Here is a 21,499-nt window from a genome sequence, read left to right on the forward strand (position 1 = left end):
GTGAGAAAGAAACTCTGAATAACCCTGCCTTGATTATATTTAATATAAGAAGGGACCATCTTTCAAGATTCTGTTACTATGCCCTCAACAATGGAATCATTATTCCAGAAATCCCTGTGGTATCTGTTTTTTGACCTGAGCAACCTTGTCTGGGTGACAAACACAGAAGTAACATTTATGCGTCTGTCCTGATTAGACTTGCACAGACAAACATAGAGAAAACACACCATGATTAGATCTTCTGAAAGAAGGTACATGTCCATCCAATGTTAATTCATTACACAGAAGAAATACTGATCTCTCCTATATTTACTCCCAGTAAGAGAATTGAAAAAAAATCCCTATGGTTTGCATGGTTTTGATATCATAAAGATTTACACAAAGCTCACAGTGCAATTCTAAGATTGTTTTAATTATATTTACAAACTTAAACATTTGTGAATTAAGGAACAAGGTTTTTTTTCCAATTTCAAGACACCAACTAACAATCCCGTGGCAACAGAGACTAAGTTATTATAGCCTAGATTTTATGGATTCGCACCCACTTTTTCAAATACATGGAGTATGGTATTGACTGAGAAGAAATAGAGAAACAAATGAATGGTAATGGAGAATAATAATAAATAATAAATTGTGTGGTTCTCTGAAAATAAAATGTACATAGGCAGAGAAAGTGATAGTGATCACTCACTAAACTTTAAGTGTAATGCTGAGCATGAAATATATATTTTGGCACTAATTAACCATATTCAGCTCAGCTCATTTTCATGCTGAGCTTTGTTCTGTTTTTTTCCATAGCTATGTCCAAAGAAATAATGGAACAAACAAAGTGTTGAATAATGTATAGAAATATAACTTCAGACTGAATTATTCCCTGGTTAGATGTGTTTTTTGTATATTGGGATCCACAATAATTATAAGAATTAGAATGATTCTAAAAATCAGACAAACATTTGCTTAAATTAATATTCTTAGTTTGGATTTTTTTAATGCTACTGTGGAGATCCTTTAGTGACTGAACAACAACAAATAAATGCAGGCAAATGGTATGTGAAATTCCAGTGATTCATCTGCAACAAATTTTAAAATTAAGACTATAGAACAGGATCACCTGGAAACTATCCAGAAACTTCTGCAGGGTTCTGAGGAAGATTAGATCTGAATGGGGAGGTGGGGACTTTCTCCCAGGAACATCCCTATAAATGGACACAATCTCCATTTATATGAAAAGAAACCAAAATCATGTTACCTTATTTTAATGCTAAAATGGAAACAAAAACAAATAGCCAACAAATGACTAGAATAGTTAACTCTTGGACTGTACACACTTACACTGAAAGATGTCCCCATGTTTGCAGTGACAGCACATTTATGAATATTCTACAACAGGAAAGGATCAAAATTTAATAATAAAAACTTATGCGTATGTAGATGCCAGTCCAATGTTATGTACACCCTCAGATTATTATGTATGAGGTTGTACATTATCTTAATTTAATAGGAAATAGACTGACCAATCAGCCTGGCCCAGCTATCACTTTCTTAAACTATATACTTGTAAAGCACTAATCCACTTAATGGCAAGAGTTTATATACTAGCCTAGCAAAGTAGGAGCTGTATTTGGCAAATTATCTTAACTAGTGGATGAGTGTGAGAGGGGAAGAATTTTAATAGAAGTGAAGAGAGAAGGTAAACATTTTTTTCTCTTGCCCCATTGGTTTCCTCCCAACTCCTCCTTTTCTACTAGCCAACCTCAGACTACAAGAAACAGAAGCTGGATTGTAACAAGTAGTCAAAGCTTCCCTTTTCCAGATTTTGTTATTATAATAGTTAAAAAGAGAGAGGCAAAAAACTGACATATCAGTTGAATAGCTCTTTTGGGTATGTTTCTGTTCTTTTATTTGCAAACTCTGAGGGTAGGAAGCAAGCTGTGGAAGCTTCCTAGAGAACAATATGAACTTCAATTAAACCTAGGATTAAAACCAACAAATGGTATTTACTTGTTTTCATAGAATTATGGAATTGGAAGGGGCATTTAGGCCATCAAATCCAACCCCTGCTCCAGAAGTCCAAATTAATACATTTCAGGCACATGGCCATCTAGTTTTTACTTGAACACATCTATGAAGGGGAACCAATTGTCCTCTGTTTCCTCCAGATGTATCACTTTCTAAAAGTCCCAGCCAGAATGTAGAGTCATTTGGCATGAAGAGCATCAAGTTAAGAAAAGCTAACATGAATAATTAAAGACCAATACTATTAGCCATATAAAAACTGCCATGAGTGTATATTATATGTAAGTAAAACTGATACATTACTAATATATATATAAAATGGTGAAAAGTATTGAGAATTATTCAGTTGTAACATATCCAATATATTGCCGTATGTTCATTACTACAAAATGGGGTAGAATATTTGTGGGCATATGGGAGAGCTTGGTTTATTGATTTCTTGCCATTTTTCTGATATTCTATTTTCCATGGTAAAAATATGAGCTCACATGACTTACAGTAAAGCAGAGCAATTTCATAAACAAAATTGTAAAGATGTAATGTTACTCAGTGCCTAATGAAATAACGTGCCCAGAGGTGCCTTAAAAGATTGATTGTTATTTTGAGGCTGATTTTGTTAGTCATGTTATATGTATTTTCAAGACTTGAATGTCATGAATTTAGCTAACCTTTCTAGAATTTAGTTTCTTTAAAGTTAATATATATAAAATGTTTTCCCTAATAGATCATAGTCTTCATAATTTTATTCCTTTATTGAAATTATGTGCCTGCCCATCTCAGCAGTAAAGAAAGAAAACATCTTTTATGCATCTTTTAACCAATTGTATTCTTCTCCTATTCCACAGAGCGAAATGCAAAACAAACATATTGTCCACATTTGGAGATTTTTGAAAAAAGAACTATGATTTTATGAAGGACTAAAGGAACTACAATAATAAATGCTAACTAATTTGTAATATACACTGGGTATGTACAGCTGTATACAGGTGAAACCTTATTATGGGTAGAAGAACCAAGGTGCACTTTATCCCACCTTCTTAACTAAAAATGCCACTTGGTGCATAAAAGAGAGCAGGGGGGAGGGAGAGGAGAAACCCTTTGAGAGCTGAATGGAACAAAATTTCATTTTAATATATGCCAATTAGTTGTACATTCAAAGTGACAATAAAGTTATTATTCTATTCTGTTCTGTTCTGTTCTGTTCTGTTAAGGACATTCTGGGTAACAATGGCAATGGCATTTATTGAGAGAACAATGTGAACTACAGAAGGAATGCTGCCACTGCTATTTCCTGCCATTTTGGATCTTCTGTTTTATTTGAACATCTAGGACAACAGAAAAATTTCAGTTCAAGATTTTATGTATGTATGTATGTATGTATGTATGTATGTATGTATGTATCACTTTTATAAAGCTGTCCATCTCATGGAGTGATTCTTGAAGATGCTCCTCAAATGTTAAAAGAGAAGTACATATTATTCTTTTGCTTAGTCTGTTACAAAGTATTTTTTTAAAATGACAGTTGAATCAACACACATTCACATTCATGCCAGAATTAGCATCTATGATGAACAGCTGCAAGGGTCTCTATGATTTAGCAGAGCTCACTGAAAGCTGACATTTGTCTTGACCTCCATCATATCCTTCACTCACTACACTTTCCCTGCCAACATGAAATGGGAACTGCTTGCCCTAACAGTAATATGAATTCCTCAGGAAAGATAGCCATCATGGGTACTATAATGAGCTGGGAGCTGAGTGGCCATTTGGCTGTAACTGGCAGCTGCCAACCACCATATTAGTAAAGATGGCCACCAGGTACCAATCCCAGTTGAACAGCTCTTTGGTGCCCTATAATACCTGGTAGAACAGTAGCATTAAGCTACAGCCTATTTATTTGGTGAGTAAAATTTGGTGACCGCTGATTGCCATAAACATCACTATCATGGGCACTCCTATCAAGAGAAGCTTGTTCGGACCTACAGAACCAGGATAACATGTAGGCTTACCACAAATATATAAGATAAGATAACCTTTATTGTCATTTTTTTACTGTGGGCACAACGGCACATATCAAAAATGAAATTTAGTTGCCCGCTCTCAAAGTGGAACACATACATGAAACACACCTAACAATACTATATAAACATATGTATAGACCCACATCCCTACATATACATAACAAATAAATATTAAATGCTGCCCATCTTGAATATAATACTGTCCATCTTGAATATATTATTCACAATGCAAGCTTCATGTGTGAGTTATTGTTGCATGGGTGGGATCATATTCTACCCTACAACAGTGAGGGAATAATCACATTTCATAGAATCATGAGAATCACCAAGGATCCCTCAGAATCACATTTTACAGGAAATTAATTATATGATTATATTAATATTCTCTCTCTCTCTCTCTCTCTCTCTCTCTCTCTCTGTGTGTGTGTGTGTGTGTGTGTGTGTCTGTGTCTCTCTGTGTGTCTATGTATGTATGCTTCCAGTTACTTCCAATCAGAAGGAAATTGAACCCAAACCTTAGTATATGAAGGAAATCTGTCTTCTCTTTATTATGCCTTTCCAGCACAAGCTTCATTCCTACACTGGGTAGAGAGTGCAACTAATCTATCTTTACTTGCCAACTGCATACCCACTCTTGACTGTCTGTTGAACTTCTTTGCACAATGTGCACATGTAAATTATCCCATGGCTGTGGCTGTCATTTATTTTCACACTCTCCATTTTAAAGGATATTCCTACAAACATAGTATATTGCATAAATGTTCATTGTCTGGAGAGAAGATATTCTGATCATATTTTGTCATGTTCATTCATTGCCTGATGAGGCTCTCCACTGCATGCTCAGTGGTCCACTAGAGCATTTACTACATCACTGACAACAATGGAATGTTATTTTAATAAACTGACTTCCTAAGACAATCTCAGATTCATTTGCCGAATATATCCTCCTTGAATCAACATACCAATTGGACTTCTTTCTGAATAGATTCTGAGTCAATGTAATAAATATGATGTTGACTAACACTGGGTAAAACCAGGTTTTAAATTGCTTACTAAATATTTTATGGTCAATCACATATATTCACTCTCTCAGTCCAATGGACCTCCTATCACCTGGATAAAGCACAGTAATATTACAAGACACCCATTGTGTAATGATATTAGGGTTTTTTTTCTCACTTGCACCTTGCATCTCAGGTTAAAGCACCTCTATGGCATGATTAAGATGTTATACTAGTACTGAAGAGGCCATAAGTCAGCATCACTTTCACATGCAAAGCCTCACTGGGTAGTTTTGGGATAGTTGCTGTCTCTCAACCTAACTTGCCTCATGGGGTTGCTGATGTAGGAAAAAATAGGAGGAGGGTATACTACAGTGTGTATTGTCAAGGAATTTCCATCACATATGCCACCTTGAAGGAAAGGTGGGCTGTAAATCAAATCAATAAATAAATTCAAATTTAGTGAAAAGATGCACATAATAAAGATGTCTGTAATCTCTAAAAATCCTATAATTTTTATAGAAAGTATGTGCATGTTTGTGTGTGTATCTCTGTGTGTGCACATAGGTGTGCATAGGTGTATGTATGTATGTTTAAGTATGTATGTATAAGTGTATACATACTTATAAGTGTATATGTTTGTGTGTGTGTGAGTGTAAAATCAATTATGGATATGTATCTATGCTTTTTCAGAAATGTGTCTCTATACAATCTGAAATCTATATTGTCATATATTTTGAACCTATGTTAAATTAATACTATCTTAATCTTTAAATTTGCATGGCATCAGTTTAATGCTGACATTTAGATTGATTTTTGTTAGCAAAACAAGAATGAGAAACCTACCCAGAACACATATCACAGTAGTTACAATATATAACTGATTATGATCAAAATCAAAATTATTAACTCAGATTAATGATTCTTACATACTAGGCTACTTTGTAAACTTGATGAAGATGCATATATTCAGGTAGAATTTGACCTGAACAGTTGAAAAGATAATTTGCAGAAAGAATTATCTGATTCTTGGGAATTAGATTTGGGATATCAAAATGGTGGGCAATTAGATATGGATTGATGTTGCACTTTGCCTGAAAAAAACACCCCTCAATAGCATTAATATTAAATACCTGAGTATTTCCGTAACAGACATCAAATGAAGCTCTCTTACTAAGAATGCTCTTTTCCCTAAAGGCTAATCAGATGCCTATGGGAAATCTATGAGCCGGACACGAAGGCAATAGAATTAGCATGACAGTCAAGAAACAGAGGCTGTGAATTAGCGGCTGTACATGGTTCTGAATGTACAATATAGATCTGTACTTTGTAGCTAAAATGAAACCAAGGCACTATTAATTCCTTCTATCATCCCAAGTGGAATGCATTGTCAGTCCATCACTGCTTTAAATACACTTATGTGTAGAAGCTACAAAGAGGTGTGTGAGGCTCACATATACATGCAGGTATGGATCCTTATGCAGAAAGTGCATCCCACCCAAATCTTTTGGCAATGCACTCATGAATTTAATACACTTAACCATTCAACACACACTATGCCCACAAATCAGTCATGGATGCAATCGACTGCTGCCAGCAAATTGTACTTCATGGAGGCCCAGCCCAACAGTCGGGGAATTAAAAGGAGGAATGAAAATCCATCAGAAATGTCTGCATTCCCAAACTAACAGCCACTCGCCAAGCATCTCCTTTTTCAACAGAAAGGGTAAATAACAGCATCCTCCCCATCTGCCTGTGGATACTTACAATTCAGCTTTACCAGAGACAGCTTGTCAGCAGCCTTCATCCCTCTCCATCTTCCTTTTCCTTCCCTCTCACACCACATCCCCTCCCCTTTTTCTTCCTCTCCTCCTTTCCAGCAGCTTAGATGAAAGTCATTGTTCCGAGGGGAGGATGCTAACATCCAGAAGAACTGCAACACGCAGGGCCCTGAGACTCAAATGATGGCAGCTGCAGGAAAAAGCAGCAAGGGTGCCAGGAGGGGCTGATGGCTGATACTCACTGGGGTGAAGCCAAGAAGAGACGCTGAAAGGTGAGGGAGGGGCGATCTGGATCCATATCCCCTTCCACCCAGGCTGCTTCCCAGCAAATCTTCAGCAGATGCTTTCCCCCCCCTCTACTTTCCTTCGGCTGAGGAGGGAATCCACCCACCCAGCAGCAAGAACCAGAGCTTCAGCCACCTCCCTCCTTGGAGGAGGAAGAGGAGGAGGAAGAGGGTGATGAGCTCAGGGAGGACGGAAACAGACTGGAAATTGCAGCATGGGCCGCCTCCTCCCCTTCCCTGCTGCGGTGCTTAGCTCTCCCTGGGTGCCATGGCAACGGCCATAAAAGATGGCGGGGAAGCAAGCGATGGGGAGGGTGAAAGGGAAACTGGAGAGGGTGGTTACGATGAGGAAAAGCTGCCTTTGACAGGCAAGCAAATCACTTCACAGGCTGCTGCTGTTATTGATGGGGAGGAGAGAAAGGTAAATTATCTTATTCAAGGAGGTTGGGGCAGGGATCTACACAGTGCTTTTTTTGTAAAAGAAAAAGGTGCCAGAACTCACACATGTCATACAACCCGCCTTGCCTACCCTACAAGGTTCCATCCAAAAAAGGTGCCGGAACTCCGTTCTGAGCATTCTATGAGAAAAAAAGCCCTGGATCTATACAATATACATTCCTACTAAGGGGAAAAACAAGGCCCTTTTATTGGCTAACTCAAGCCTGGAAAAGTCAGAGCAAAGGCCACAGTCATTTCAAAGATTTGTCAGTGATGGAGATCCAGGGTGAACTTTCTTGGCTTCTTAAGATAAATGATATAGGATATGGCAATGGGGATAGGATTAAAATACAGTGAAGTCTTTCTCAGTGATGGTATCATTGTGCAGTAATCCTCCATCCCGCATCTGCATAATAAACATGTCACACATTTACAGGTTTGGTCTGGATGCTCTGCAGTTGTAGTTTGAATGATCTGCCTGTACTTATGCAGTCACCCTGAGCTTGGAGCCCTTTGGAAGGATGAGTTGAAAACTGTCACAGGTATCTGTCAATGTGCATGCTGGCTGGGAATGATGTGATGTCCAGTACCTCCAGCTTTTGGTGGTCTGGTGAAACTGAACATATAATTTCCTTTTGGTGTTTAATACTGCATCCAATGCAGGTAAGGAAAATAATAGAACAAAGAACTATAAAAAACTCTGAAATACCCAGAGCAAAGAGCAGAGAAACCAGTTCATTAAAAATAAGACAACAGATTAAGCAGCATGCCAAATATGAGCAGGAAAAAAAATCAGATTAAACTTTACAGACGGAAGGTGTCAAAATACAGAATTCCATCTATGAGACAACGCTCAACAATTAAACTATTTACTCTGCTGGAAGGGTTTTACGCATCAGGAAAAAGCCTAATTTCATCATTACTATAATGAAATACTAAAACATAACTGTTTAATCCTTCTGCTTGGAGCATTACAATTTGCATTTATATGACATGTAAGTTCCATACTTACAGAAATGTATTACAAGACACAACCATCTGGGATGACCATTGGAAGGAAGAGGTAAAGAAGTTTGTTTCTAGCAAAGAACCACATACTTCTATCAGCAAACACAGAGAAAGCTCCATGGGTATACCTGTACCACTGGTGGTGTTCCCTCTAGAAGTTGCCTCCTCATCCAAATTGGATGTTCTGGGATCAACAGCCCCTTTGTTAATAAAAGATGTCCAGGGACAGAACCTTCAGTAGTAGTAAGAGTCAACCAGCTAATCCAGAATGAAATTGGCTTATGAAACCAGAATGCCATCAGGGAGGCATCAGAGAGGAGGCTGTATAAATCTATTTTTGACAGGGCACTCTGGAGCATGGCTATGGCTATTAATGGTATAGCTGGAAATTATATTTCTCTTGGTAGAGAGGCAAGGAAGAAAACCTTCCTGGAAGATTTAGGGAGTCAGTCTCGATTATGCAGGAGTGAGTTGCTCTTTCAGCGTTACAATGTGAATGACATGATTCCGGTGGATGAGACCAGATAAATCAGAGGTCAGAGGCTAGAGGCTTCCTCAAAGAACATGTTTATTGGTTACAAAGAATAGGCACAAACAGAAGTCAAACCAAATCTGAAATTCCCCCAAAGAGTTGCATTATTACAAAGTTAAACTTCCCACCCCAAAGCTTTGTAATCCATTACGTTTCCCAATAGAATGGTTTGGTGGGCTTTCTAACAGCACATCCAACCCCCCAATCTGACCGGTAGACATGACCATGGTTCCCATGGGACAGAATTGTTTAGACTAGCAGGAAACCTCCACTTCCCCCCTCCCATTCTCGTGGCAACCTAGAACGAGCAAGATGGCTTCAGTCAGGTTCGTTGTAGAGTTGACAGTGAAAGTGCGCAGAGCTTTAAGGATAATAACACCTGAACTGAACTTGGAATCAAATTCATGCAACTGATATAACAGGGAGTAATTTTTTCTCAGTTTATACTAGTGGACTCTAAGGTGGCATACAATCAATAAAAAAATCAATGTTTCCAAGTCACATTCAAGAACTATACCACAGGAAGCAGGAGATTACAAATGACATTGCTTTTTATGCTTATTTGCATCAATCTTGCTAAATAAAATGGATTAAATATTCTTATATTTTATACAAACCCCTGCATTGTGGTTCTGTAACCATAGAAGAATCTTATGAATATTTGATGGAGCTCAATATTTCCTCCTACCTCCCTCTCATTGGTCTTCAGTGAGTTTATTATGCCTCTGGTTGTTCCTCATAATGGGATTCTTGAATGCAATTGTAATGCTTCAAAAACCCAGCAAACTTAATCTAAAATACTTTGCATATGGAAAAAGGAATTTTATGAGGATGTAACCAAGGAAATTAATGCTCTGTAAATGACAGGATGGTAGAATTCATATATAACATAACTTTTTTAGTTTTAGATTAGCATGATGTTTGAACTATGCCATTATAACTTTATAGTTAAGAGGTGGGCTATTCTGACTTGTTATTGATGGACAAAATAAAATAAACAGGAGAGCATAAAGTTTAGTAATAAAGCTATTAATTTACAAACTCTGCAGGCTCCGTTCTTCATTGCTACCTTTCATTGGCAAAGGAATTCTGGGAACAAGCTAGTAGTAGCTCCTCTAGTACATTACTTGCATCAAAGAAGGACTTTCTGCAGCAGATTAATAATAATAATAATAATAATAATAATAATAATAATAATAATAATAATAATAATGTTGGAAGGGACCTTGGAGGTTATCTAGTCCAACCCCCTGCTCAGCCAGGAAACCCTATACCATTTCAGACAAATGGCTGGCCAGTCTCTTCTTAAAAACTTCCAGTGTTGGAGCATTCATGAGTGAAAAGGACTGATCTAGAGACAATGGCCCTTAGACCCACTGTGAGCACTTGAAATGAGACTGCTGGCAGACTTAATAAGAACTTGTCAGAGTTCTTGTGAGGAAGCTACTTTTAGGATTTTGAGAAGCACTTTCCAATTCAACACTGAGTCATTCTTCCTTCTATCAGTGGTGCCCAAGCCTAGTTAGGCCCACTTTTGCAATCGCCATGTCATAGCAAATTAAGCTAAGTTACAACAAAAAAGATTCAGTGGATCCAGAAGATCAATACAGCTCTGGTAGATAGCATATGGGCTTTTTGCTATGCCCATATATTGGAAACAAAAGTCCAGGCTGAGCTTCAGGAGCTACATATGGAAACTCTTCATGTCACTACTGAGATGGGGGGGGGGCATCTGTTATAAAGTATCTTTCACTCAGGTTTGCCAAGGTGTTTATGCTGGTTGAGGTAAATGAGATGTTGACATACAATGGGGTTTTAAGGAATTAATTAATTAATTAATTAATTAATTTTATTTGTATACCGCCCTTCTCCTGAAGGACTCAGGGCGGTGAACAGGGCAATACATGTTAAAAACAGAATACAAAAATTTAAAAAAGATTAAACAAGTGCCCAGAACTCTTAAATAGATTAAAACGCATTTAAAAGTAATAAAAACCCAACCCCCTCCCATCAGGCAAGGCCAGCTTGTTCAAAAATATATGTCTTTAGATCGCGCCGGAAGGAGCGAAGGTCGGGTGCCATCCGGAGCTCAACCGGAAGATGGTTCCATAAATCCGGTACGCCCACAGAGAAGGCACTCCCCCTGGGGGCCACCAGTCGGCATTCTTTGACCGGGGGCACCCTGAGGAGACCCTCTCTGTGGGAGCGTATTGGGCGGAGGGAAGTTGATGCCGGCCGCAGGTGCTCCCCAAGGTATTCCGGACCCATGCCATATTATGTTCCATAAACTGGAAGATCTGCCACCATGCTCATAGATGTTCTGGAGGGGGCCAAAATTTTATGAGAGACCAATGGAGACATGGACTAGAAAGAATGTAATGCAATCATAAGGAATTGTGGTCATCTTTATTTTTCCTTTCTGTTTTTTTCTCACCAGTCCATTCTTTTTCCTCCATGTAGAAATCTTATATTGTTGCTTTTGCTGTTGTTATAGTTGCGTCCTAAGTATGAGTGTATCAACTGTATGTGAAATAATGTACATTGTTTCCCATTGTGATTATAGTGATAAAGAGAAACAATAGGTGTGTTTGGTCATCTCCAATTACTTCCCTACACAGTGAACATTCAATAGATTAGTTGAAGTAGCCATTTTGTAAGAAAAGCAGTACTAATTAACATAGTAATGGAGAAAGGCAAGCATATAATATGATAAATCATCTTATAATAGATCAATTAAGGAAATTCCCCATAGTATGGTATATCTCACCTGAGTTATCTTGTGGGGGGTGGGGCAATAACCCCAACTCTATTCCCCAAATCAGGTGTAATATTTTTTAATACCTGCACAATTCTGAATGTTATTACAATTTGAACAAATATCATTAATTCGGTGATGCCTAGTTGTGGTCCTGGGAGTAGTAAGTGATGAATGTCAGGAGTTTTTACTAAAATTATATACTTTCAGCAGAGGTCACACAAAGCATGATGATCCCAACTGTCCAGCTAAAGGAAGCATGCATTTATATTGGACCACAGCTGGAGTTACCTGATAAGTTCGTTGTCAAAGGCATCATTTTATATTATGTGGGAGTAGGCCAAGCACATAGATATGCAAGTTATAGGGATTAATGACATAAAGATGAGGTTCTACATTTAGGCAAGAAAAAACAAATGTACAGGTATAGTATAGGGGTACCTTGCTCAATAGTAGTATCTGTGAGAGGGATCTCGGAGTCCTAGTGGACAATCACTTAAATATGAGCCAGCAATGTGCTGCATCTGCCAAAAAAGCCAACACAGTGCTAGGCTGCATTAACAGAGGAATAGAATCAAGATCACGTGAAGAATTAAAACCACTTTACAATGCCTTGGTAAGGCCACACTTGGAATACTGCATCCAGTTTTGGTCGCCACAATATAAAAAAGACATTGAGACTCTAGAAAGGGTACAGAGAAGAGCAACAAAGATGATTAGGGGACTGGAGACTAAAACATATAAGGAACGGCTGCTGGAATTGGGTATGTCTACTTTAATGAAGAGAAGGATGAGGGGGGACATGATAGCAGTGTTCCAATATCTCAGGGGCTGCCACAAAGAGGAGGGACTCAAGCTATTCTCCAAAGAGCTCAAAGGCAGGACAAGAAGCAATGGATGGAAACTAATCAAGGAGAGAAGCAACCTAGAACAAAGGAGAAACTTCCCTTCCAACATTATTATTATTATTATTATTATTATTATTATTATTATTATTATTATTATTATTATTATTATTATTATTATTATTATTATTATTATTATTATTACCTGCTAATGAAAGAGAGCTGAAGAACTTTCAGAGTACCAATGGTATTTATGATGTGGCTAGTTGACAGTTTAACATTAGTACTTAAAACCTCAAGACAGCATTTTCTTCTCAAAATCTTAGATTTCACATATTCTACAGATAATATAACTCTGCAGAAAAATCCAGGAAAAGAAACAAATGATGTATTTTGTGCAATTTGTGCCTTTGAAGCTCAGCTAGTGGAGTTCATGATTAAAATGGGTATTAAACATTGTCAGACAAAAGTCGAAGGGCCAAAGAGTTTAAAACCTTCTGAAGCAGCAAGGAATTCTTAGTCAAATCCATCAGAGCAGCTTCAAACATATTCAATTGTGTGTTTTGCTATTGTTTTGTTGTTACAGACAAGGAATGTATGCTACATAGAAGTGGCTTGTACTGTAGGCCTGAATAATAAATGTATGATTTCCCTGATCTAAAATGCATAACCTCCTTGTTTAAACCATTCATCTCCATGGGGTGAGGTATCATCAGTGTGCCTATGATACCAGTAATGTATCTCCATCCTTGGCAAATTAAACAATGCCATTGATGTCTTATCCTGACATCTGGAGGGTATTGGGTCTGGGTGAGAAAGCACAGACTTCAGCTGAACCCTGGCAAGATTGAGTGGTTTGGGGTTTGGGGGCCTTATGAACCTGGGAACTTGCCATCTTTACTACTGGATGGGGTTTACAACAGACTTGGTGTATAACCTTGAGACTCCTGCTCAGTGGCAGTTGTGGCTAGGAGGGCCTTTGCACAGCTTCATGTTGTGTGTTACCTGCACCCCTTCTTGGACCATGAGGCTGTATTCCCTGTCACTCATGCTTTGCTCACCTCCAGAATGGATTACTCTAATGCAGACATGTCAAACACAAGGCCCAGGGGCCAGATCCGGCCCGCGAAGTGGTTTCATGTGGCCCGCAAAGCCATCCTGGAAACAGTGAGGGAATGGCCCCCACTGCCTTGGCCCTGGCCCAGAGACCCTCCTTCTGCCAGAGACCCTCAGATCTGTCCCACTCCTGTCCAGGCCCCCAAAGGCACCCTTGATGCGAACGATGTAGAGCTGGCCACGCCCACCCAGTAGGCCATACGCACTCTAACCATGCCCACCCCAGTAGGCCACACCCACCCAGGCCATACCCACCCGGCCCCCTGAGGGCAACCGCAATGCTGATGCGGCCCTCAATGAAATTGAGTTTGACACCCCTGCTCTAATGAGCACTTGGGGCTGCCATTAAAGAGTATCTAGAAACCTCTGCCGGTTGAGAAAGTGGCAATGCAGTTATATATACCTCTAGGATGGCACATGTTGAACCTCTGCTTTGCAAGCTTTGGTTGCCAGTTTGCTTTTAGGTGAAATTAAGATTCTAGTTTTGAGTTTTAAAGCTCTATATGGCATGGGCCAGGTTACATGAGGGACAATCTTTTCCCTATTACATTTACCCATCCCATCAGGTCCAGCACAGAAGAATGATCTGGGTCCCCTCTGCTAAGGACGTCCCTCTAGCTGGTGCCTTTTCTGCTGTAGCCCCCACCCTCTGGAATATCATTCCCCCCCTGAAGTGACATTAGCCCTCTGAGGTTCTGGAAAGCCTTAGGACACCATTACGAAACTCAAAGTGCTCATATGAGTTTGTCTCCTGCTTTCCTGGGGTTCTTTTATGGTTTTATTCTTTTATATTTTTATGCCTTATTTTTGTTATTTATTCCTGATGCTTTTAGACTGTGATACCGTTTTAATTATTATTCTATTTGTAAGCTGCCCAGAGCAATTTTTTTGTGTGAAATGGGAGGCTATATAAATTTTGCTAAATAAAATAAATAAATCCCGTACCTAGTAATTCTGCCTTTACTTGCAACATTTGCCATTCTTCACTAACTTGATCTCTGGAAAGTCAGAGCTCAGATGGCATCGATAGTTCTGGCACTTACTTTTTTTTTTAATATTCTTAATAGCATTTCAACTGCATTAAGTAATGCCATTGCAAAATAGCTAGGTTGCATACATTCAGCCGCCATCTAATGACTTTCATAGATAAGACTGTTTTAAAATGGATCTGCACTAGTACTAGATTAAAACATGTAGTCCTTGAAGACATGACTAATATCTATTATCAATCAGGGAATTAAAAAGGAATAGTAAATGAAACTCCATGATCCAGGAACCTGTAAAGAATTGATGGGAAAAAAGTACTACTGTTTACAATGCGGTGGGTTTTTTTGGTGTTTGTATATGCACCAAATATATATGCTGTATAGTCTTCAAAAAAGGAAGAACTCTGGAACCAACTGCTGGCTGATAACACTATAACAACACTCAAGGTTTCAATTTTCAATTGTTTCAATTCTACCATCTTTCGTATTATGATAAGAGTATTTTTTTATCCTTAAGATTGTAAATTCACGTCTGCAGTCAAATCTTCCATGATGGTGCTGTAAAGTTACAAAGTATAAATAAATGCATAGGGCAGGATGTTTCCTATGTTAAAAATACAGAAAGAAGGTCTTGGTGCTGGACTCATTATCACCCGTGAGACTATATGTTGGTTGAAGGAATCAGGCCTTCAGAATTAGAAGTAAGAACTTTGCATTATTTCCTTAAGTAACTGGGGAAATCAGAAAAACAATATGCCATAAGAGTTTATGGGGAAGCTTATGCTGTGGAAAATAATGCCATCTAGTGTTCTTCCCTCAATAACACCTCCAGTGCTTCCGTTTGGAGAGCCTCCTGAATTGGGGAAAAACACATAATATACTGTATGCACATCTTAAAGTTGGTTTATCATGAATTACGGTGAACCTGGCAGGAAATAAGTTTTTTTTCCTGTTCATACAGAGTAAATGATCTAATTGCACTCCTTACATAGCAATTGCTACGGAAAAGACAGATTGATTTTTCCTGGTGTTTCCCAGTGGTACATGTACAAATAAGATCCAGAACTCAAGGCCGATACTCTATCTTGGGAATTTCTACTAAATGATTAAAAATAATAACAGATTGTCTGTGGATGTACAAATATTACTCTGAAAAAAGAACTTTATATCTAGATAAACCTTTTTTTTGACAGAGTGGTTAGAAAGATTAAATATAACTGAATTTACCAGAATTCTAATTACTTAAAAAGAGCCATTAGAATAGAATATCTTTATTGTCATTGTGTATCTCACAACAAAATTTGAAAGTGTACTGAGGGCTTCATATCACATTAGAACTTCAAGGTTGCTCCACCCTTAAATTAGGGATTCTGCTGCTTAAAATTAATGTTACCAATCAAGTTCCATAATTTTAACTGTTTTATCAAAAAGCATAATCTTACAGAAAAAAGAATAACTACATTATTTTTGTAAGAAAAAAAAGAATCTTAGAATTGCAGCTAAGAGACATGCGAAGTTCCAAACCAAAGAATGATGCTTTTATAATGTAGATATTGATCTGTATGCTATGTGCCAAATGCTACAGTATTATAATTCAGTTTCAAATATGTATAAATTGCTGAATTTTAATATGAATTTTAGTCACAGTTGTTCGATTTTTCTTTTTCTACAGCTAAGGAGAAAACCTGCAACTGATTTTCATGTATACCTTTTATAATCCATGTATCTCATTCTTATGTATTCATATTCAAATACAAAGTTTATTGAAAGTACATTTCACACAGAACACGACATTTTAATTATCAATTTTAATATCATCCAACTGATTTTAAGCAATACCACCAATTCTGGCAAAATATTATACTAATACTTGTATTGAAAAGATATGCGAATCACAGTATAATCCAGATTATTTTTCTAAAATTGTACAATATTAATAGTTACTCCTTTGATTAATTCTGTATCTTTATTGCACTTCATTGGAAATATTTTTTTAAAAATGTTTCTACTAGATCAGTATAAATTTCCTGATTCTAATATTATTTTGTTCTTGTAAACATTAAAAACAAAAAAAATGTAGTTTTCCTGTTTAAAAAAAAATGAACGAAACCCCGCAGATACGTGTTTTAAATACATGTATTCCAGAAATAAAAGAATGTTTTTTAATCCTAGAAACAAAATACACGAGTAAAGATTGTTGTGCTCTAGGCTATATTATTTTAAGCATGCCACATGCGAATACCCAGTTTTTCCTAAACAGACTGAAGTCACATGATATATATTCAAGTGATATCAACTAAATGCATCTCCTGGACCATTACCCCCCAGCCATTAAACAGATGACTGCATCATTAATCCCCTTCCTGTAGTTTCTTTAGTTGTGAACTATAATTATTAGCAATTAGCTAAAGTTCACATTTCAAAAATAATTATTGCCGTTATTTTGTTAAGGAACCAAGGTCAGTAATTGCAGCCTACGCCTCTTGATGAAGAAATCAACCCCTTATTAACAAAATGGGGTCCTGCTGCTGAGCAGGTATGATATAATCAGATGGTTGTAAAATTGATATCTGCACTAGCAGAAATCTCTGAGAGCAAAGTATACCCACAATCTTTAGGCTGAAAAATTTCCCTTCCTTTCCCCATCACACGCACACTATCTCTTGCCACACCACTCCTGTTTAAAGGCAAGTGATCTGTAATATTTTTCATCTGTATGCCACTCATATCGGAGTATGACATGGGCTGGAAAGTGCAAACTTTCGGGATGTAGCCTAAACAGGCAGTACAAAATTCAGAGCTGAATCAGGAGACATTGATGTCTTTAAAAACAGCAACCAAATCTATAAACAATTTTGTCCTGGAATCAGTTTCTCTCAATTCAGGAAATCCTTTCCACATTTGTCAGAAGAACCACCAGTAGAACAGAATATTTCAAGAACATAACTAATGTTTAAAAAGGACTTTAGCAATATACCAAGTTATCCAATTTTCTTGTGACTATGATTTGCATGGAAAATTAAGACAATGTTATGCTAGCCTGTACTTTATTTTATCTTGAGAAACTCAAGATAAACTACCAGCTGCAAATATAACTGCTTAGGAAGTCTTTGTAAAGTAGGTATTCAAATAAAATATTTATTTTTTCCCTTTACATTCCAAGTTGAGAATCGTCTGCCACTAAGTAAACTTCTGCTATATGGCACATTTCAGTGTTTTATAATTAATAATAATAATAATAGATTATATTCTGACTAATACATCTAGGTATTAGGTATCCTATAAGTGGCCTACTAGCGTGTATACTATACTATTTTGGATATATATAAAGGCCAAAGTTTATCCTGAATAGCAACTTCACTGAATACAGAACTAGATTTAGTCATACCAGTACAAAGGTCTCCAATGGGACATTACACATGGGAAAAGGTACATTAAATAGTAAATACCATTAATCTATGATTTATCAGGCATGCTGAAATTCCAAAGGAAACATTCCAAAATAATTTTCAGAATTTGTGCCCAATGAATAATTAAAATGCTTCAATCAACTTTGCATCAAGGTTTTGGTTCAACTTAGTATTAGACTTTCCAGGAGACTTTAAAAAAGTCACTGCTTTATAGTCTGTTTTCTCATGTCTTTATAATGAGAATCAATAGCACCCTCCTGCATAGGATTGTTGTATTATAGGTACAGTATATAGCAAAGCATACTGAAAAACTAGCAGAAATCAAGTAGGAAATTGATTAAAAATGCTATAAATATTTGTTTTGTCAATGTTTTTTAAAAGCTGCTGTATAGCACCTCCTTTGGGAATTAAAAAAAAAATAAAGCAGCACATTTTGAAAATAGTATTTAGCCATCTGGGGTGTTTTTATCTCAGGACTATCTCAGGAATTTGAGAATCATTAAATATGAGAACATGATCTTATAATATACACTATTTATTTCTGGGAAAACATAATAGATAAGACCACAGAAATGTACTGATGAAAAGTATAAACTCAACATCTTGAGGTTTTGCAGAATAAGGCCAATGTCACCAGTTACTCATTAGTGCACATTGACTGAGAGCCATTAAAAAATCGTAAGACATCCTGTCCATTGCTGTAGGATGCAAAGCTGATTAAAATGTTAAGCAAAAAAGCATTTTCTTAAACTAGGAAAATTAACAAGGGTTGTTTTTTTTTGGCTTTGTATATGCAAGACATGCTCATAATGCAATCTTGATGATGCATCACACACGGGGAGGTAGTATTGTCCTGACAGGACTGTGCCTTGCTCAATATTTGGATAGGCTTCAAGACTTGCTTTACAAGATCACTTATAGCAGATATTCTCATTGCTTATTTTATGGCTTAGTGCCATTGATCCTAAACAGCGCGCCATGGCATCCCAGAGCATTGCAGTGAATTCACAGGGAACCATGTGGTATTTTGCTACCAAATTAATAAACTGATATTTTATTACTTAAGAAACAACACCATGGGATTATTCACTACTTAAAAACTGTCCCAGGTGCCATAGTACTGGTAATCCTCGACTTACATCCACAATTGATCCCAAAATGTATGCTGCTAAGTGAGACATTTGTTAAGTGAGTTTTGCCTATTTTATGACCTTTCTTGTCATGGTTGTTAAGTGAATCACTGCAGTTGTGAAATGGGTAACATGGCAGTTAAGTGAATCTGGTTTCCCCCATTGACTTTGCTGGTCAGTACGCTACAAAAGGGGATCACGTGACCCCCTGGGATACCTCAACCATCAAAGACATGAACCAGTTGCCAAGCATCCAAATTTTGATCATGGGTATGCTGCAAGGGTCATAAGTATGAAAAACATAAGTCCCTTTCTTCAGTGGTTGTAAGCTGAGGACTACCTATAAAGGTAGTCCTCAACTTATGACCACAGCTGAGCCCCAAATTTTCATTGCTAAGCAAGACAGTTGTTAAATGAGTTTTGCCTCATTTTATGACTGGTCTTGCCACAGTTAAGTGAATCACTGCAGTTATTAGGTTAAGTGAATCTGGCTTCCCCATTGACTTTGCTTGTCAGAAGGCCACAGAAGGCGATGGCCTGGCCCTGGGACACTGCAACCATAAAGATGAATCAGTTGCGAAGTGTCCGAATTTTGATCACATGACAAAATCACATCAGGAATGTGAAAAACAGTCATAAGTTGCCAGTTGAGGATTACCTGTACAAGATTTGGGAACTACCAGAAGCAATGTGAAAAAAATTACTGAGACACTAAGGGTGCTGTGAACCAAGAAAGTTTGGGAACCCCTGGCTTAGTGACCTTATTTTATTTTAGCAAACTGAGGATATTCTAAATAGAATTTTATCCAAGCAGAGTTATGCAATTTCATAGAGCTTTTATGTTAGAAGTGCAGTAGTCAAATGATAAATAAGCAATGACTTCAAATTTCTGAAGCACTGAAATCTCATTCTCACCTATCATAATTACTCCCCCATTCAAACATTAGATAAGTGAAAAAAAGAAAGTCTAAGATCCATATATCAAGCAGATGCCACAAAGTAACTCTTTGGGACTCTGAGGAAGTAATCTGATAGATATTTGTCACAGGAATTGTATTTACAAATGTAATAGCAAAAGTGAACTTGTTATTTACTTTCTTTTAGTGGGAGAAAAATAAGATAGGTTGTAACATTAAGATAACACTGCCTGATTTCTTTGAAGTTGTTACACTTTCCAAAGGAATTAAAATTTTGACTGTTAAGTAATTCTTAATGTAAACCATTTTGAATATTTGCAGCTGAACTGGACAATTGTCAGAATTTTCAACCATAATTATGAAAATTTTCTCATGATACTTAAATAATTTCAAGTGTTCAAAATTATACAAAAATTGAAAGAATGCATCAGGACTGCATTGTTTCAACTAAGTAGACTCAATTAAAATAAGTTCATCTAACTATAATTGAAGGAGAAATCACTCTTCTATAAATCATAATCCTTTGTTAAAATATACCCGATCCAATTCAGGACTCATTTTTTTGATCTTAGCTTGTAATTCTGGCTCCAGACGTGTTACAGACATGGAACTAGGAAGAAAAAAAAAAGACATAACATATTATCCATGATCAAGAAGACTTAATCCATTTGTTTACTGTATATCATATGTCTCAGGAAATATCTTAAATTTTATAATCCTTTAAAATATGGCATAGTAGTTACTTGTTTTCCAAATAGCTTCTCTTCATTATCCAAATGAATTACAGTAAGGATATTTCATTTGCTATTTTGCTAAGTTATTTTGATATAATTTTATATGATATGGCATCTTAATGTACCAGACAGGACAAACCATTATGATTTTGCTTCTATATTAAACCTGAGCTAGCAGATAATGCACTATAAAGGAAAAGGTAAAGGTTCCCCCGCACATGCGTGCTAGTCTTTTCCAACTCTAGGGGCCGGTGCTCATCTCCGTTTCAAAGCCGAAGAGCCAGCGCTTGTCCGAGGACGTCTCCATGGTCATGTGGCCGGCATGACTAGATGCCAAAGGTGCACAGAACACTGTTACCTTCCCACCGTAGTGGTCCCTATTTTTCTACTTGCATTTTTACGTGCTTTCAAATTGCTAGGTTGGCAGAAGCTGGGACGAGTAACAGGCGCTCAACTCTTGCTACGTGGCACTCGGGATTCGACCCGCCAAACTGCCGACCTTCTGATCAACAAGCTCAGCGTCCT

At 37.3% G+C, this 21,499-nt stretch overlaps 1 protein-coding gene across 1 annotated transcript in view; it reads right to left on the reverse strand.

Annotated features, from left to right (window-relative positions):
- Positions 1-16,106: 16,106 nt before the first annotated feature.
- SFXN1 (sideroflexin 1) overlaps positions 16,107-21,499 on the reverse strand; it is a 33,186-nt gene continuing 27,793 nt past the window's right edge. The window contains exon 11 of the mRNA XM_083351637.1: positions 16,107-20,850. Within this exon, the coding sequence (XP_083207763.1) occupies positions 20,754-20,850 (97 nt within the window). The 3' untranslated portion in view covers positions 16,107-20,753. The remainder of the gene's footprint in view (positions 20,851-21,499) is intronic.

The sequence above is a fragment of the Vipera ursinii genome (assembly GCF_947247035.1).
Source record: "Vipera ursinii genome assembly, chromosome: 2".
In the NCBI taxonomy this organism is placed as follows: domain Eukaryota; kingdom Metazoa; phylum Chordata; class Lepidosauria; order Squamata; family Viperidae; genus Vipera; species Vipera ursinii.